Source organism: Chamaea fasciata, unplaced genomic scaffold, assembly GCF_029207755.1.
Source record: "Chamaea fasciata isolate MVZ Bird 193981 ecotype frontalis unplaced genomic scaffold, bChaFas1.0.hap1 SCAF_3, whole genome shotgun sequence".
Classification (NCBI taxonomy): Eukaryota; Metazoa; Chordata; class Aves; order Passeriformes; family Sylviidae; genus Chamaea; species Chamaea fasciata.
The window spans coordinates 63,047,291-63,065,420 of NW_027094088.1; the positions used below are offsets into that span (position 1 = coordinate 63,047,291).

Here is an 18,130-nt window from a genome sequence, read left to right on the forward strand (position 1 = left end):
GCACCAGAAGTACACACTCACAAGGCGACTTGCAAAATACCTTTCTTTAGAGGGACCTGCTCCAGATAACCATGTGATCAAGTGGAGGTTTTTTCAGCACAATCCTTTGAGACCTTTGCTCTTGTTTTTCATATTGATATTATTTTTCCCAATTTGTCTTGGAACCCAACACTGCTCAGCCAGACATGCCCCAGACACAATTAAAGATTACAAAACCCAAACTCAGCTTCCCTCTAAAATCCCATTTTAGTATTCTAAATAAAATCCTGAAGACTGATTGGATTAGTTTTGGTTTTTTTTCTCTCTTGCATGCTCTTTCAAACATGACTTTATCAAAAAACTTGACAAATACATCAATAATTGTAACAGAAACAATATAATAATAGGGATATGACCAAAGCTTATTGCAAAGTTTTTTCCAAGTAATGCTGAATGGTACTTCTTATGATGCTTGACAAACTTTAATTTCCCAAACAGAACAGGAAGATAAATGGCATGAACAAAATACTGTCAGGTTACAGTTTTTTCAGGTAATGTGTTTAGGCTTGGCTGTGACTGTGATTAAATAATACAAAGAGCATTCCATGCAAGGTACTGAGCTAAAACATTTGAGAGCGACATTAAAGTGAATCTGCTCCTCCACATATCAGTGACCTCTTGAGGCCCCTTTTACTCCTCTTTTCTTTAATTCTGTGTTCAGTTTGTGACTAGGCATAGCATGTTTGTAGAGTGCAAAACATCTTTTTAAATATGCTATACAGTAAATTTACATTTCTGTAAAGACATCTCAAACTATTTTACAACTAATAACTATTGGGAGGGAGTCTGTGTATTTGTTGGAGCTTAGTGGGTCTGATTACCTGTCTCTGTAAAGCCAAATCTATTGACATCTCTGATTACAAGGAGATTTTGGTCATGGAAGTTTCCATAACTTTTCCAAATATTTTTAAACACTTGCATCTTGGAAAATTCATCATGTAAGACGATATTTTTAGATCTTATCAAAGGCCTGAACCTGTCAAATTTTACACTTTTTTTTTTTAATCCTCCTTTTTTTTACATAGTTGGACAGGTATATCCAGTTTCTCCACTAAGTTCCTCATATTGCAGGATACTTTTATATGCATATTGGCATGCATAATAACAACAAGGTTTTATTCTACCCAATACACAAGAAAGGCAAGAAATTAAGAGGAGTTTCTCCCAAGCATGTGCATTCTGGTTTTAGCACTTCGATTCTGCTATAAAAATCACACAGCAATTCCTATGGTAATAAAGATTGGAAAAAGTCTTCAGTCCAAATTCATCCAATAAAAATTGAACTACCTATAAAGATTTTCTACAAGAAAGGTGGAACCCTTTATATACCCTGATATGTAAAAGAGAAATGCCTTCAAAGAATACTCAGAGCAGGTAAAGTATATTTATTTCTCTTACCCATTTCCATATTCTTTTTCAATGTCACAACTGTAATTACCACTGTCAGAATTTGCTTCAGTGAAATAAAAGCTGCAGCCATGAAGACCTGTTGCCCAACTCTTCAACAGAGAGAATCTTATTGAAAAAGCAATTTTGTTCTGGCTGAAAGATGAGGTCCCAGTTACACAAAATTATAATATAGCCTACTTTCACTTTCTGGAAAGAATGTATTAATACTCATTACCTTAAAATGGAAATCAGACATCAGAAAATGTAAATAAATTACATTTTAAAAAATTACAATGCAAATTACATCAGAATGTAAATGATGTAAATTACATCAGAAAATTACATAAATTACAGTTAAGTGCACAAATAAAGGGTGTTCAAACAAAAATTTATAAGATTCCAAACAAATTTTAAGCTTCATACAGTGGAACAGATTAGCATTTTTTGATTAGACAGGTGATGTACTCTGAAATCAGCATTCTGCTGTCTTACACCAGTCTGGCCCATGTATCTAAAAGGATCCATGAAGATTTTGATCACCATTGTGTAACAGCTTGTATACATGTGGAGTACTGACTAAATCCTGAAGCCCTTATAAGGAGAAAATTTCTACTGATGTTTTAGTTTTATCTGATAAGAATTTTTAAATCAAAACGATGACAATATACTAATCTACCACCCAGAAGTGTGGAAATATATAACATACATTCAAATATGGCACTTATGCGAGTACTGGAGACACATCTCACTTATACAGCATGATTTTACAAGGAATGTGAAAAATAAAACTGAATAAAATAGTATATAAGAATTGATCATTTCTTCAAGTCCCTCAAATTACAGAAGTAGTATTAGGACAGTTTCTACTACTGACAACTTGTAGGACAGACTGATAAGAGGTTCAGGCTCCATATCTTTCCTCTCTGCATTTCCTAACACACACCATGAAAACAGAATTAGGAAAGCAGAAAGGCAATGAGTTGTTCAGACAAGTTTCTGCAAGGCGATGGTGTATTAGGGCATATCCTATTTATCAGTGCTGCTAATGACCTGGGAAGTAGGAGAGTTTTATCTGTGTGTTGCCTGGGCTAATCAAGGGTGATGCTGGAAGAGTCAGGGTCGTCTCAGCCCTGAGAAATGCTGAAGCTGCCACCACAGGAGTTACAGCTAAACTCGAGACGACAGACTTTCAAGTTTCCACTCTCTGCTCTTAACCCATCTCAGCCTACCAAATCTTACAGCTGTCATCATCCTGGATGAGAAAAGGTGACCTACAACCAGTGACTTTGAAACTTCACTGATCACTGGAGTGATGGAAGAAATGTTTTAAACTCCAGCACTTGGGAGGCAGGGTTGCCATGAGCTGTCACCTCCACTGTGGTCAGTGTTTTCTTAACTTAACCCTGCACTGCCTGAACATGCATGATATCTTACAATGCCTCTAGTTATGCAGATGTCTTGCTGGGCACCCTGTGTGTCTTCCCGCTCTGACTGTTGATTTAAGTCCTAATAAGAAATTACATTCTCACCTCAGCATACCACAGGCTGCACACACATCAGCCAGCGCACAGAGATGACACAGCCTCTATGTTTCAGCTGATTTATTCAATCCCTAGTGAAACCTGCTGCCCTTCTGAGGTAAAATGTATTTCTCTATTATGGCACATGTTCAGTATATACAGTTACACTACAACAAAAAAAAAAAGTGTCCTAAACTATAGGCTGAGATGTTTGACTACAACTTATTCATATTAATCCTTGCTTGGATCGGGATGCTGTTGATCTATGGGAAGTTTTACTTTATTAATAATGACAGTGTCTCAATATACAATCTATAATATATCTAAGTACATTGAATAGGTATGATTTCTTGTATAAACCTTCAATGAAATATACTTATGTAACGATGTCACCTTGTGTATGCTTGTCAGAGATTGGTAAAAATATATATATGTATCCAGTCTCCCAGTGCGCAGGATTCATTGAATAACCCTGCTTCCAGGCTTTACTTTCAGATACTGGTTATTACACTGCATTTAGAGGACTCTAAGGGAGAACAGAGTTCTGGAAAAATTCCTGATGTGCACCCAAAATGCAAGAGAAGTAATTCCAATGTGTCCCACATTACAACACCCAGATTATGGTACCAAGTCAGGTTATTTGTGTAAATGAAAAGTTAGGGAAGAAATCTCAGAGACCCACACAGCTAAACAACAAAGCTACCCAAGAGTTGGTTCCAGTTCACCTGTGATCTTCCTCATAATGCACACGGTTTATGCTAGATCACAATCTTAAGCCCTAGTGTTATTTGAGAAACCAATTCCAACAGTTAGGAAACATTCCACTGATTATAGCATCTCCCAAGTACTTATATTCCCTCTTTGTTTTAGCACTCCATGTGAGCATTGCAGAAAAAATCCAGTAGTCAATGTACTAGTTGGCTTCCCATGCGAAGGACAACATTTAATTGGCTTTGATATTTTTCTTTGTCCATTATGTTTCTCTCTGTGTATGTGAGTGTGTGCATGTGAGAACACACATGTTTTCTTCTCTTTTTTTATGGTGCACTTCACTGACATATTTAATAGTCACTCATTTCCATAGCACTTGTTTACCATAACTTACAAAGTAAAATTGGAGGATTATATTTTATTTACAAACAAGTTGGCACTTACAGAATAAATTATTGATTCCTTTTCTTTTTTATTTCATTTTCTTTTTTTTTCTCCACTTTCTTCTCACCAAAGGGCATCCAGAATTCAGGCAGAATAGTAACACCTGTTGCCAATATGCTACATTAACATGAGTAAATAGGATTCCAGCTGTTACACTCTTTCCCAATGATTTGCTTGTTGCTGAGAGGCAGTGCCTTCCACCTCAGTTCATGTCCAATGCTCAAAAACTGCTAGTCAAGTGAAAGCAAAGGCTGCATGTTTTCTTCCTCATTCTTATCCATGCGTTTCAGCACCCCAGGATCCACAACTGATTGAGACCTGCAGAGGGACAACATGCTTATTTGACATTTCTAGATAAAAACAAATGAGGTTAAACCTCAGCTTTCTTTTGTTTATTTTAATTTCTGACAGGCTTAAAAATAAGGGTACAGCATTACCCAAGCATCTGATCATTGCAAATCATCAGGAAATACCCTCATGGCAGGATAACAGGGCTTTAAAGGGCTCAGCACTGATATGTAAATATAGGAGCAAGAGGTGGAATAAAATGGATCCTCTCTTCAGTAAAATTGTGAAGCAGGGAGTGTCCTCCACATACAAGAGCAGACTAAGCTGTCCTGTGCAGTGACTTAAGCACTGTCTCTCCAGAAGGTTATACAGCACTGCGCTGGCAAAGAAGGTACAATTCAGCCACCCAGCTGGCTAATCACACACTGCAATTAGTGGGATGTGTTAGCTGGAAGCACAAATTGCTCCTTTTCTGAATAGTATCTTAATTCAACAGTGGAAGATCCTAAGCCAAAACTAGGAATAGTGCCATGGTTAGCAGGATTTCTGGAGCAGCAGAAAAATGTGTCAAACTCACTTTTCAACTCAACTGAACAGGACAGGGAAGGAGGATTAGGGCAAATTCAGTGATGATTGTAAAATTTCCTTAGATTCTCTGATTCAGCCCAGAAGCATAACATGGTACTGGTGCCCTGCAACAGCCATATATGATGGGCAAAGAGGAAAACAGAGTCTCCAGCAAAATCAAAATGTTCCATTGAAAACAAAGCCTGGAGTGCTAAGATGGGGTCTCACATCAGCTATGGCTCAGCTCATCAAAAAGCAGCCACTTCTGGGGTGCAGTAAATGCAACCCTTGTCAGATGTTTCTTTTAGTGAAAAAAATCTCATGCAGGAAATGCCTACTTGTCTTTCTTTCTGTAAAGAAGATTTGAGATGATTAAAGACATGTGTACATCTCTACAATGCAGGCATCTATTTTTGATCAGTGGAAGCACACTGTGCCTGCAGCATTGCTACAGATCTTCCCATTTAGAGGACACAGTGCAGAGAAAAACCTTTACAAATTCTAACCTTTCCTAAGATAAGCATATGGAGTCAAACACCCCCGCCCCCTTATAAACTGGCATCACCCAGTGAAACCAATGAATGAGGATGATGAGGTCTTCCTCAAAAAAATCTAAAGAAAACTTACAAAAATACAAGAAAAAGCATCTGACTTAAAGCCTAGGTGAAAACTTTGGACACAAGAATATTTTCTAATTATATTTATCCCATTCTCATACTAATACTAAAATCAAGAAAATTAGCTTTAAAAATATGATCATCTCTCTTGTGATAAGCATAATTTAAACTTTTTAAATTAAGAGTGTACAGTAATACCCTGAACACTAGTCAGCTCCTCAGGCAGAAAACTAAACCACTGAATTAAAAATGCTTTTTTAAAAACTTCACAAGGTACCGTGCCAATGCAAAGCTGATTGAAAATTTGCTGGTGGGAAGCTGCACTCATGGAAAATCCAGTTCATCATGATAAAAATTGCTGTGGAAGCAAATTAACTTCAAAGCTTTGCCAACTGGATGTAAATGCTAAAACTGAGCCTTTTCCTCGGCTGCCAATGACTGAGCAGACAGGGTTTCCCGTTCTCATCTGGGGAAAAATGAAGGAGAGCTGGAATGGCTGCAAACCTGGCCTCCAGTTCCCAGTGAGGAAGCTTTGGCCATAAATCCCCAGGGCCTCCAAAACCCCCGATGCCAAGGCAGGTGTGTAAATTGAACAGCACAAATCCTGACCTACAGTTTGGAAGCTCAGATACCCAAATGCCTTGAAGAAGAAGGAGAAGGATGAAGTCATGCTTCATCCCATTCAGCAGCAATTCACAAATGAAGATATGTGAAAGGAAAAACATTTGTTTAAGGATATATAGCTCCTTCTCTTCTACCTACATCTCCCAAATAACTTTACAAACATTACGGAATACATTCTGAGAAAACACAGTGGGACAGAGTTATACTATAGAGTTATACTGCAAAGTCCCATTGCAGAGGTGAGGAACCAAACCATAGCTCCTCTGCAAAGTTTATCAACACAGACATCTGCCCTGCTGGGTTAGCTGAGAAGAGAATGCAGGCCTCCAGCTGAGTGCCTCAGGATGACAGCCACAGGCTAAACCTGACTGCTGAGACAGCTGCAATGCTGCCAGATGCCATAAACAAGTTTTCCCCAGAGGTCTGTGCTTACAGGTGGCATTAATTCCTCCTTATCTCCATCATCCTCCCCCGCAATCAACTGTCCTTTCAAGGTGATGTCATCAAATTCACCAAAAATTCAAGGAGATCTGGAGGAATGTCAGTGGTTCACATTGGGGGTAAAAAATAAGTAAAAAATAAATGAATTCTCAGTAGGATTTTGGTCTAATATATATATATTATATTTTGGATATTCTTTCAGGACAGTAAATTAATTTTAAAATGGTAAGCCAAATTAAACAAGACAATTGTTGGAGATCTGCTAGATGCTTATGAAATTTTTTCTAAGCTAAGCACTTTTCATTGCCTTAGTCATGGTTTTTCATATGTTAAAAATCTTCTGCTCTAACATATCATACTGACTGTGGGTTTAAATTGAGAGAAACAACCCATCAGCTGCTTAATCCAAGTTAAATTTAGTTTTTAATGAAATAAGAGTTTATCTGTTTTATCTTAATGTTTCTATTTGTGTTTTTAAAGAATCTGTGCACTTTATACACTGAAATCTAGGGATTTTCTGTCAGACTTAGTACTAGCACAGTAAGTCTACTTAATACTTTTTATGTCCAGCAGCAGGGAACAAGGATTTCAGAAGATGCTGGAGGGATGATAACTGAGAGAGAATGCATAGAAGATGAAGAAATTTTAGCATAATATTATATAGATACAGATTTTAACATGTTTATTTTCTGCACTAGGTCTCTTACTGTGTTAGTTCACCCAGAATGAAAGAATTTCAATTTGAAACTTACACTGAAGTGTAATACCGTACAAAAAGAGTTTTCAAGAACAAGTTAAATGAGAATAAAAAATATTTGAGAAAGAATTAAGAATCTGGTCAACTCACTGCTTTTCCACTCAATAATATGCTTGACCAGGACAATCTGGAAAACTCTGCTTCCAAACAGGCTGCTCCAAAAGGACTTGTCACAGGCCTTCTCTCTCTCTCTCTTTTTTTTTTTTTTTTTTTTTTTTCACCCTTTGGATGAAGTTATTTATTCTCACAACGTCATTTTGCAGCAGAAAGAGTTCTGCATTTCAGATTTCAGTTCCTTAATTCCACCCTTCTGTCTAAGACAGATTCTCTACTGTCTCATAATTCTTGTATTACATGCAAACTGTATATAAGTGTTTTGCTCACCTTTCTCCTCCCCTGGCTCTTTTCTCAGTCCCATTTTCTCCATTACTTGTGTTAGTTACACAATTCTAGCTTCATATATCTGGGCATTGTGGATTTTGGTGGCTCTGGGAATTTATGGCCTAAACTACCCCACTGGGAATTTGAGACCAGGTTTGCAGCCATTCCAGCACCCCTGTCATATAGTTTCAGAACCTTTTTTAACTTTTCATTCTAGCTCATTTCTATCCAGTTTCTTGCTATTTCCCACTTTCAATAGAGTGGAGGGGTTTTTTTTCAATATAAAATCCTTAAACTTTACTGCTTTTTTTCTTTTTTTTTTTTTTTATTTCCCATAGCAATCTTACGTTGTCTCCTCTGTTTCCACAAAAATATCTCCCTTTTAAACCACTCTGTCCTTCCCAGTCTAGGCAGTATTTTCCAGCCAAAATCATCTTCCTGGCTGAGACATCTGAAAATATTTTATCCTGTTTGGTCTGTTTCCAGAGTTTCTCTCCCTTTTGAATCACATGCTGTCTCCTGAAACAGGGTTCCCAGCCTAGCATATCCTAACAATTTAATGACTTTTTATATTGGTTTCTGCCACATCTGTTCTCTTCTGATCCCTTGCTAGGCCTGCCCCTTATGAGATGGACTCTGACTTTTGCTGCCCTTTCTGCTGGCCTTTCTGCTACCTTTTCTATCACAGTTGTAATCTTTACCTTTTTCTCTCCTAGTGCCCTGGCAAGCTTGGATCAGATTCACCCCTTCCAAGTTAATGACCTCACTGCTTCCATAGTTACTGGAGAGGTTACTAAGCTCTTCCTATACTTTATTCTGAATGGTAAAATGCAGCAAGCAATTACACTGTATCTTCTCAAAGAGAAGAATATCAGAATGCTAGAATGTTTATCAGACTTGAGCATTACAGTTGGCACTGATTTTGGTCCTGGTTCTTCTCATATTTTCTCAGGCATGCAGTCACTGTGACTGATAGTTCAGATGCTGTAAATGTCCTGGCACCTACACCTGGTGCATACCAGGCAGTAGGCTATGAGATGGAGGAAGGTAAGAGCTAACATCACCACCCAGAAAGGTAATTTGCCCAAATTTACCCTCTGCACAGAGGCTCACTCCAGCTAACACTGCTTCTCTGATAAGTACTGTAGGCTGAGGTGAGATAGCAGTTTATTCCAAAGACAGTGCTGTGTACACAGCCTTGATGGCACCCCAGAAATAAGCCGCTGCACTGAGGTCACAACTCACATGATAATAATCAAGGCCATGTTCTCTCATCAACACTGATCTTTCTAAGAAAGGGAAAAAAACCCCCAGTTGTCTTCCTATATATATATATATATAGGAATATATATATATATATATATATATATATATATATATATGTTCCTATATATATATATATATAGGAATATATATATATATATATATATATATATATATATGTATATATATATATATATATATATATATATGGACTGAACTACCTACAGCTTCATAAAGGAGGAAGAAGGCAAATGTTAACCTTATGGCAATCCTAGAAGATAATAGTACCTTTAACTCACCTTTTCATGGATTTGGGAGAGAGGTCCTTTTCTACGTCCTTTGCAGGAGTGTTGTAGGAGTCCACATTGCATTCACTGTCATCATCGTATTCATGGTCAAGCAGTGTTCTTGCCCACGTCCCCATGTCATAGGGGGGCAACATTCCTCCAAACTCTGAAGGCAGGATCTCAGGGTGGATGAGCTGATGCAGACTGTTGAGGTTATTACCATGCAGGAATATCTGTATGTATGCATGCAGGTAAAAACAAAGGGGTATCACCAAAAAACATCAAAGCTCAAATGACATCATCATTATCAGGAGGATATTGTATAATTTAAACCTTCTGGTTGTGTTGGGCTAACAGAGGTGCAGAGGAAGGCACACGTCGCCTCTGCCTGAAGCATGCTCATATTGTGTTCCTAAATCTCCAAAGTGATTAAAAAATAAATAACCTATAATGTTTGCAGGAAAAGGGACTTAGGAAGGGTAAGAACTGGTGTCTGGTAGCTAGATGGACAGAATATTAGATAGACAAACTGCCTTGTTAATCTCATGTCAATTGCTCTCCCTAATTCTATGAATTAAGTAAATAAATTAAGATTACATTAAATAAATCAAAATAATATTCCCCGTATACAACAAGGAATACATATTGACTTTCAGCATGCAGCCATGAGTTCTATAAATAAGAAATATTGTGCAGTGTAATGATATGAGTGCTGGAAATTTCTTCCTTAATCTAGTCATACCAGTAACTGCCATTTATATTGACAATACAGGAAGTAAGTAGTAACAGTAAAAAAAACCCTGCGACAACACTGGGGGAATAGCTGATGGACTATTTGATATTTTCCATCAATCTTTTGGTAGACTGATATTCATATATACTTTACATTTATATATCTGTAGATTAGTGTGACGTGATATGAATACTTGTATTTATGTTTATGTTTAATTTTAGTGTTTCCCCTCAGAGATGTTCTCACATTCTTCTTCACCATGCAGGGACTCCTCTGGGCAGCCATACCCTTAGCATGATTTATAAGAGTTAAATTCAAAAGGCAGAAAGGCAGAGACCAAATATATGCTTGTCTTTTATGGCTTACTTCAGACCACCCTCCAGTCAGCTGTGGACCCAGGAAAGTTAATATGACCATGCAAACCCAGTGATTTTCTTCCACCTCAAAAGGAATTTATCCTTTTGTGAAAGAACATTTATTAATGGTGAAAGTTATTTGCTTTATGGTGCCTTTACAGCTAAGTGTTTCACTTCGTAGCAATTGTTTTTATATATATATATATATGCCTAGTATATATGCCCTACATTTATCTGAATATAACTATCAGTTGCAAATCTACATGACAAATCAAAAAATACACAATAATTCAGGATAAAAACAAAAGATAAATAATAAGCCTGATGAAAAAAAATCTAAAGAGAATTATCTTGGGTTTGGGGTTTTTTCCCCAATCGTTTGTTCTGCAACTAATAATTTTTTTAAAGCTGATTTTAAATTTTATGTGCTGCTCATAACTTTCACATTTTGACACTAAGTTTAGAATTGTAAATCAATACTTAACCACCTGACTATTTTTTATAGGTACTCAGTATTGACATAAAACAGTTGTAAAAAGTCAGCATTTCTGAAAATATATGCCATTGATTCGGGTGTCTAAATAAAAATTTAGATGCTAACTGATAAGCCTCTGTGTTCACCTGCCTTGTTGCTTATTTTTTAATGATGTAACATTCCTATGAGCTGCACTTTACTCCCTAGTTCTGCATATGCAGCACTTGAGTTGAAAAGGCCTCAGACATATCTGGCACTGCAATGTTCTTTGCAGAAGCTGCAGTCAACAGAGAGTGCAACTGAGTCCTGCAAAATGGGGCTTCATTTGCATATTTATAACAGATATTACATAAAAGACTTTGTGATCTATAGTTCAAAATCTGTAAATACCAGAGGCCTCTCAAGCATAATCTGTCAGTAAAAAACAGCTCAACACCAAGGATCATTGTGGCCTTGCAGAGTGTGTTTGAGGAGGAAAAAATACAGAGCTGCTTAAAGAGCTGATTTCATTAAAAAAAAATTCATCATGTTCTTTGTAGTGCCACTGAGCATGATGCAGATTGTGTTTTCCTGGATGACAAAGTTCCTGTTACGGAAATATCATTTTATATGCTATCACCACCAAGCTCTAATTTAATTGCACTGATGCAAATGGTACATATTCAGGAACATCTTGGAGGCTGCTCATGCTTATGGACAGATGCATGCACACAAATTCCCTTTTATTGGCTTTCATTCAAATTAGTATTTGCAAACTAATACTACTAGATGCCAGCTGGGTATTTTAGCTCATGCTAATGTCAAGGAAATCACACTAGGAAAGGACTTTGTAGTTACTAACTCTGTTTTTAAAAGAAAGACACAAATAACTTTAACAGAAACTAAATAGAATGGAATTGAATACAATGTTAATACAAACATTAATGTTGGCAATATTTTTTATCTAATCCCCAGGAGCAAGCATATGCTTATATTTTAAAATGCATTTAAGTGCACTGCTTGACTGTATCCTTAAAGGACAATGTTGTATAAGTTTCTAAAACAGTTGAATCTACCCTTTATGATACAGATATTTTTAAACATTTTCCACCAACAGCAAGCTGATATCTCTTGTTAATCTACTTTCTTAGAGTATGATGCATCTGCTGAAATGGACAATTACAAAGAAGAATACCCTTTTTCGTGTCTTCTCCTTTAGAAAGGGCCGGATAACTGTGTAGAGGGCATGGATATACCACGGCTGATTGACAAAATGTATTCCTCCAAACCGAGCTGGAAAGCTGTCCTGTGTGACACAAAACAAATATGTACAATTTGAGCCAATTCTTAACATGTGTAGCATATGCATCAGATACCTTTTTTTTATTTTTTGAATACCTTCATCTTAATAGTAAACCTTTAACAAGAAGAAAGATTATTCAAAACAGCATCCTCTCAGTTGAGTTCCAACCTTCCACACCAAGGAGCATCAAACCTTGGGCAGAGCAAGTGTGGAGGAAGTGTGGTGAAACAGCTTTGCTATTCAAATAAAAGCACAACATTTCTAACCTCCAGAAATGCTTTAAACATTTATGATTTGCCCATAATACATCTTGTCATGTATTTTTCTCTTTTCTTCTTCTATGGATTTTATTCATTTTTAATAGTAACAATCTCAACTCTTCCAGTGTCATTGAAGAGCACTAAAAATGTCCCTCGTCTCCACCTTAAAAAGAAAGTGTAAATCTAAACTACTATTCAAAATGTCTCCAATATTATCTATATTTCATAAAACTGAGACTGCATTAAACATTATGCATAAACCGTTATGCAATATCCATGACAGTAATTCTTGTCACATAGTCAGAGGCCTTCTGGGAACTTAAATGTAAGGACAGCATATCTGTACTGAAGCAATGGCTTTTCTTTTTTACTTGCTGAAAATCACAAGAGGCAGATAACTCACTAGGAAAAGATTCTGATATGCATTTTCAATTTCTAAGTTGAGAGAATACGCCAGAGGGTTTGGCAGTTTGAGGGGGGCTGCCACTCTGTCCTGGAATACAATTGCCAAATTCCTTGTGTTGTCCTCATTTTGTCTTTGCCTGGTTGATCATATACACAAACATTGCAATAAGCAGTTCCTATGTCTCCTAGAGTAGAACCATTGAGGAAGGAGGGAAGAAGTGTAAACCGGTCTAGTTGATACATGTCCCCTTTTGTTTCCATGGCTTATGTCAGAACCTTCTCAGTGAAGAACCTTCTCTTAGATAACTAAGACTTACTAAATAGATAACAGACTTACTAAATTAATGGCCTTCATTTGAGGCTTAATTCAACAGGTGACACAGCACAGGCAGCAATGGTAGTCACTTAGATCAAAACCAGGTTCTCACAGTAGCAGCAGGTCCCGTTTGACCATACAGGTAACAAACAAGGACATCCTTTCCAGCTACACCTCTTCCTCTTCCTCCTCCTATGGGATGCAATAAAGGCAACTTCAGGTCTGTGCCACGGGGATCAAGGGCTCAAAAGGAGGCAATCAAAAGGTCTGAATGGTACTTTATGGAAATAGACCTATTTTGCCTCCTCTGGAGGCAAGAGAGGAGGCCCTATAGAAGCACCTAGCATCCTCAATGTAATCTGCAAAAAAGCACTTGAAGCATAGGGTCATACAGCACACACCAACAAAATGGCCAAGAAAAGAGTTATAAACCATTCCAGCCAATCAAGAACTGTCACAAACAGAAGGCAGAAACTGCAGGAATGGAATCTTTCATTAAATGTTTCCAAATAGGGATATACTTCAAAGTGCAGTTGCCTGCATATCCACAGAACTTCTTTAGCTCTGGGAATGTGTTTAGACCTGTGGGAATAATGAAGTACTTATCACTTACTCCTCTCCAAGGATCCATTCACATCTTGTCAGGCATGCCAAACCCAGGGGCTTTTTACAGCAAGATACCTCTTGCCTTCAAATTGTAACAACTTGCTGGATTTTCCATCAAGGAGGCAGTACCGTGACAATAAATTACAGGGAAGATGACAACCACAACACACACCACTCGCATCTGGCTGGCCAGAGCACAACAGTCAATGCAATCAATGGTCTGTTTTGCAGCTTTTCTCCAGAAACTTTTGATTAACAGCAGCTTTGAAAGAAAACAATCCTATCGAAAGGTTGCTGCAGAAGCCTCATTCTGCTAAATGCCCAATTCCTGTCAGCACTAACTAAATGTCAAACACGATGGTTGATAATTTGACACATAATTCACCCTGTTCAGTATTGTAAATCCCTGAACACCATTCTGAGGACACAGCTATGTTGTGCAAAAGGTAGTAAATTATGTTTGTATCATAGTGATCCAACAAATGCATTAGGAAGGATAAATCACTGGATGACACCTCAACCGTTAGTTACTGGAGACACTATTCATCTGCAGAAGGTTGTGTTTATTTGGATTATCACAGCTGGCTCTCCAGCAAAGAAAATCTAGTGCTTCATGCTGCATACCATGCACAAAAGAGCACAGACTTAGAGCTGCAGGAATCGCAGCAGAGCTGAGAGGCACACAGAAACTGAGGACAATTTGTGTAAAGATCTCAATAGGCAAACTGACATGTACAAACACAGATTCAGAGCAGAGTGCCAAAGGCATTTGTATTCTAATGTGGCCTCAGAATGCTCTGTATCTTTTTAAAGATACAAAATTTCCAGCAGACAAAAGGACTGTCCTTTAAAAGTATCACTTTGACACCTCTACTATCTTCTCCTGCATCTTGGAAACCATTTACATGGAGGATGACAAATACATGTGGAATGATACTCAAACAGAAGGTGCCACTTGATCTTCAAAGCTAGCTTGTTTCAGTGTTTCTCAGAAATTCTGAAGGCATTTTCTGGAACTAAAGAAGATGGGTATTTATCAATCTCTGTGACTGAACCGAGGTGCCCAGATTCAGAAGTACTTCCCAAGGTGTAATTAGGACCCACAAAAATTTGTGCCGAAAAAGAGAAAGGGTAATTTGGCCAGAATGATCCTGCATTGTACACAGTGCTTAGACTAGTATTCAAAAGCTGCTGAAAGTAGATCCAAAAGCAAATCTCAAAAGCACCTACTGAAAAAATAAAAAAGCAGAGTAACTAACTGCATCTACTGGAGAAACAGGTGTCAGAAGGTTGTCTTGCTCTTCTCAGATGTACCTGATTCCCACATGGGGATTTGCCAGGCAGATGGTCATCCTACACAAACAGCAGGTAGGAATTTCTGTCAAATCACTGATTCTTCTGAGGTTTTATGTAGATTAGGTTACAAGCATGGTGGCAGTCACAACTGCCTCAACAGATACACTGTACTTCAACAGATGAGCCTGTAACCCATGAATCACATGAATTCTAAGAGGAATCTCTTGGCAGAAAACAGCAAGAAATGGAGATCAGATGTTAAATGAGCTGTGCTTCTGACTGGAAAAGTAATAAGTCTGATGGGGTATTACCAAACTGCAAAAAAGAACTAATTATGCATACACAGTGGGTGGATTTTTCTTCACATTCACTGAAACCTCTGCTTCAGACAGAGAACATAGCTTTTGCTTGTCTCTGATGAGCACAGTTTGTGACATGGCCATGCCATACACACAGACAAGCAGGCAATTACTATCAGAGACCACAGGCCTAAGTGACAATTAACAGTAGGATGTCAAGGAAGAGGCATGCCCCTACACTACTGTCTGGGGGATCACCAGTGCACCAGCAGCACAACCCATCACTGGGTTTCCATCTCTTGAGAAATGGTTCTGTGGACTCACAGCACAGCAATTTTAACCTCTTTGCCAAACACAATTTATACAAACTATCTTTACAGGCTTCCTCTCCAAGGACAAGCTGCTGTTGCCTGCTACCAGCCTTGGCACATGCTAAGAAGCCAGGTTTCCATTTGCCATTCACCACATTCCACCCTGTGCTGGGCTTGGCCATCCCAGCTCTTGGGGTTTCACAGAGAGTCCCCTGCTCCACTTTGGCCAGCAGGAACTCCTACAGCACAGGTAGTAACAGCAAAACCAGTACATGACATTTTCAACAGCATATGACGTTTTCAACAGCACTCTTGAAAGTGCCAAATTCCTGCTGAAAACCAATGTCAGACTTCTTAATGGTGTCAGGACTGCTGTTATCACATCATAAAAATTACTCATATTTTTTATCTTTACCAAATGCAAAAAATCAAAGAAGTTTTTAAAGGCCACAGTATTCTTCACTCCTTGAGCATTGTGTGTACATCTAAATCTCTGAAGTCTGCTTTTAATGAAGCAGCCCTCCTAGCTGAACTCAGTACTGTAATCAAATTTGTTTGCACAGCTTTTAGAAGTGTAGTCTCAGAAACTGCTGAGACCACTGTGTGCCCAAAGGTGCTTTGGCAGCCCATTGTCATCAGAGCCTTAAAAGTATGCTGCACATCTACAGCAAACAGATTGTCTGGACACACCTTGCCACATATTTGACACCAAGAGACTGCTTGGCCATGTGTACTCTGGGGTAATATTTTGGTCTGCTGTTCTTATCTGCAGTGAAACTTTTTGCAGACAGTCTAGAGACATCCTTCAAAGGACAGTCTAGACAAACATTATGAAACACTCACACCCTTTACTTAAGGATCTGTGGATCCAGAGCACCTGAGCTCTCTGATGAATTCAGGCTGTAGCATCTGCAAACGACAAGAGGTTATAAAGTCAAAACTGCAACAGTTTTGTTATCTTCGTAACAAAAAATGCAAGTTCAAGGAAAGCATACAGAACTATTAATATCTTAACTGTGACTCAAGACTTATTCCTGAAGATAATACCTTGGTCCTCCTTTAGCTTTTCTGAAAAGTCAAGAACTTCAGGGGAAAAAAAATATGATGATGAACCAAAATAGTATTTTTATTATGGAAAGCTCCCCTAGAAAGAAACTGAAACATTTTGTCTGCTACAAAATGCATCACACCGAAACTTGATTTTTAGCATGTTACAGAGAAACTCATGGAAAGAAAAGGCTCTGACTAGAAGGAATAGTTTACATCCTTAGTATCCAAGAGCTGAACTACCAGAGGAACCAAGAGTCGCTGCCATCTGCATCAGGAAAGGACACCCGTCTTGCTACCAAACTGTAACTTTCATCAAAGGTAGGAAAGAATAAGGCATTCCTAATATCAAACTCCCTGCCAGCATTCATCCATGATATGAGCACTTGCAATGCCTCAAAACAAACAAACTTTTATGTCAAGACTGATCACTCATGCTCAAGGCATGACTGGAATGAGGGGTGAGGATGCTCAGGAGACTGGAAAGTGAAACTTTGACATCTTTAAGAGTTTGGGTTAGATTTTTTTTTAAGGAAACAGATGCTAAAAACACTAGGGAGAATAAATAACAGGTGAGAAAAGAACCTTTCAAAACAAAGGACAATGTTGACACCAAAACAGAGAAAGCTGACCAGGAACTCAATCAGACTGGAAGCTGGTAGACAGCTTTGAATCACCAAACATGCAACAGGACTGGCAAGGAATAAGCACCCTAACTTATTTTGAGAAAATTAGTAAATTCTGAAGAAGCTAAGGTTCAGGTTGTCTAATAAGAGAAGACTTTCCTTCTGTACCTCTCTGTTAAGGCTCTTTGAGGTTCAGATCCAAAACAGAAGTCTCAGGTGGTAAAATTTTGCTTGACCCTGGAACAGCTGCACTAGTGATTTCCCTCTATAAGATTAAAACGTTGTTCTGTCCTAGTCTATTATACAATGTTGAACAATTTCCAAGACAAATAAAAAGTGCCCAAATAAAGTTTTGTTACTGTGTTCAACCAAAAGCACAGTACCTAAAGGCAAATGAACATCATTCAGTGACATTCCTACAAAATAAGATTTAATTATCTAGAACTGGATGTTGTCATTTTGCTGAGAAGCTCCCAGTGAGGCAATTTGACTTTTGGCAGTCCTCTTCATTTCTATTAGTCATTTTATCTTACAACTCATATAGAAATATGTTAAGTTGAATGAAATGAGAAGAGAGATGGTATCCATCCAGTGAGAATATTGGTTTTTTTATTAAAGTATTTGTTTTAATTTCAAGTAGCCATTCACCTTTCATTCTAATATGCTACTCATAAAAATTATATATTGTTTAAATTAATTAGGTGGGATTTAAAAGTATTTTGACCATATGTGTCTGCATGTTTATGTATAAATATAATAAATTTAAAACCTACACAGATTTTGTGCTTTC

At 37.9% G+C, this 18,130-nt stretch overlaps 1 protein-coding gene across 1 annotated transcript in view; it reads right to left on the bottom strand.

Annotated features, from left to right (window-relative positions):
- Positions 1-439: 439 nt before the first annotated feature.
- CLVS2 (clavesin 2) overlaps positions 440-18,130 on the bottom strand; it is a 51,929-nt gene continuing 34,238 nt past the window's right edge. Inside the window, exons 3-5 of the mRNA XM_066179312.1 lie at positions 12,067-12,177; positions 9,341-9,561; positions 440-4,421 (exon numbers count right to left, since the gene is read on the bottom strand). Coding sequence (XP_066035409.1) covers positions 4,334-4,421; positions 9,341-9,561; positions 12,067-12,177 — 420 coding nt within the window. The 3' untranslated portion in view covers positions 440-4,333. The remainder of the gene's footprint in view (positions 4,422-9,340; positions 9,562-12,066; positions 12,178-18,130) is intronic.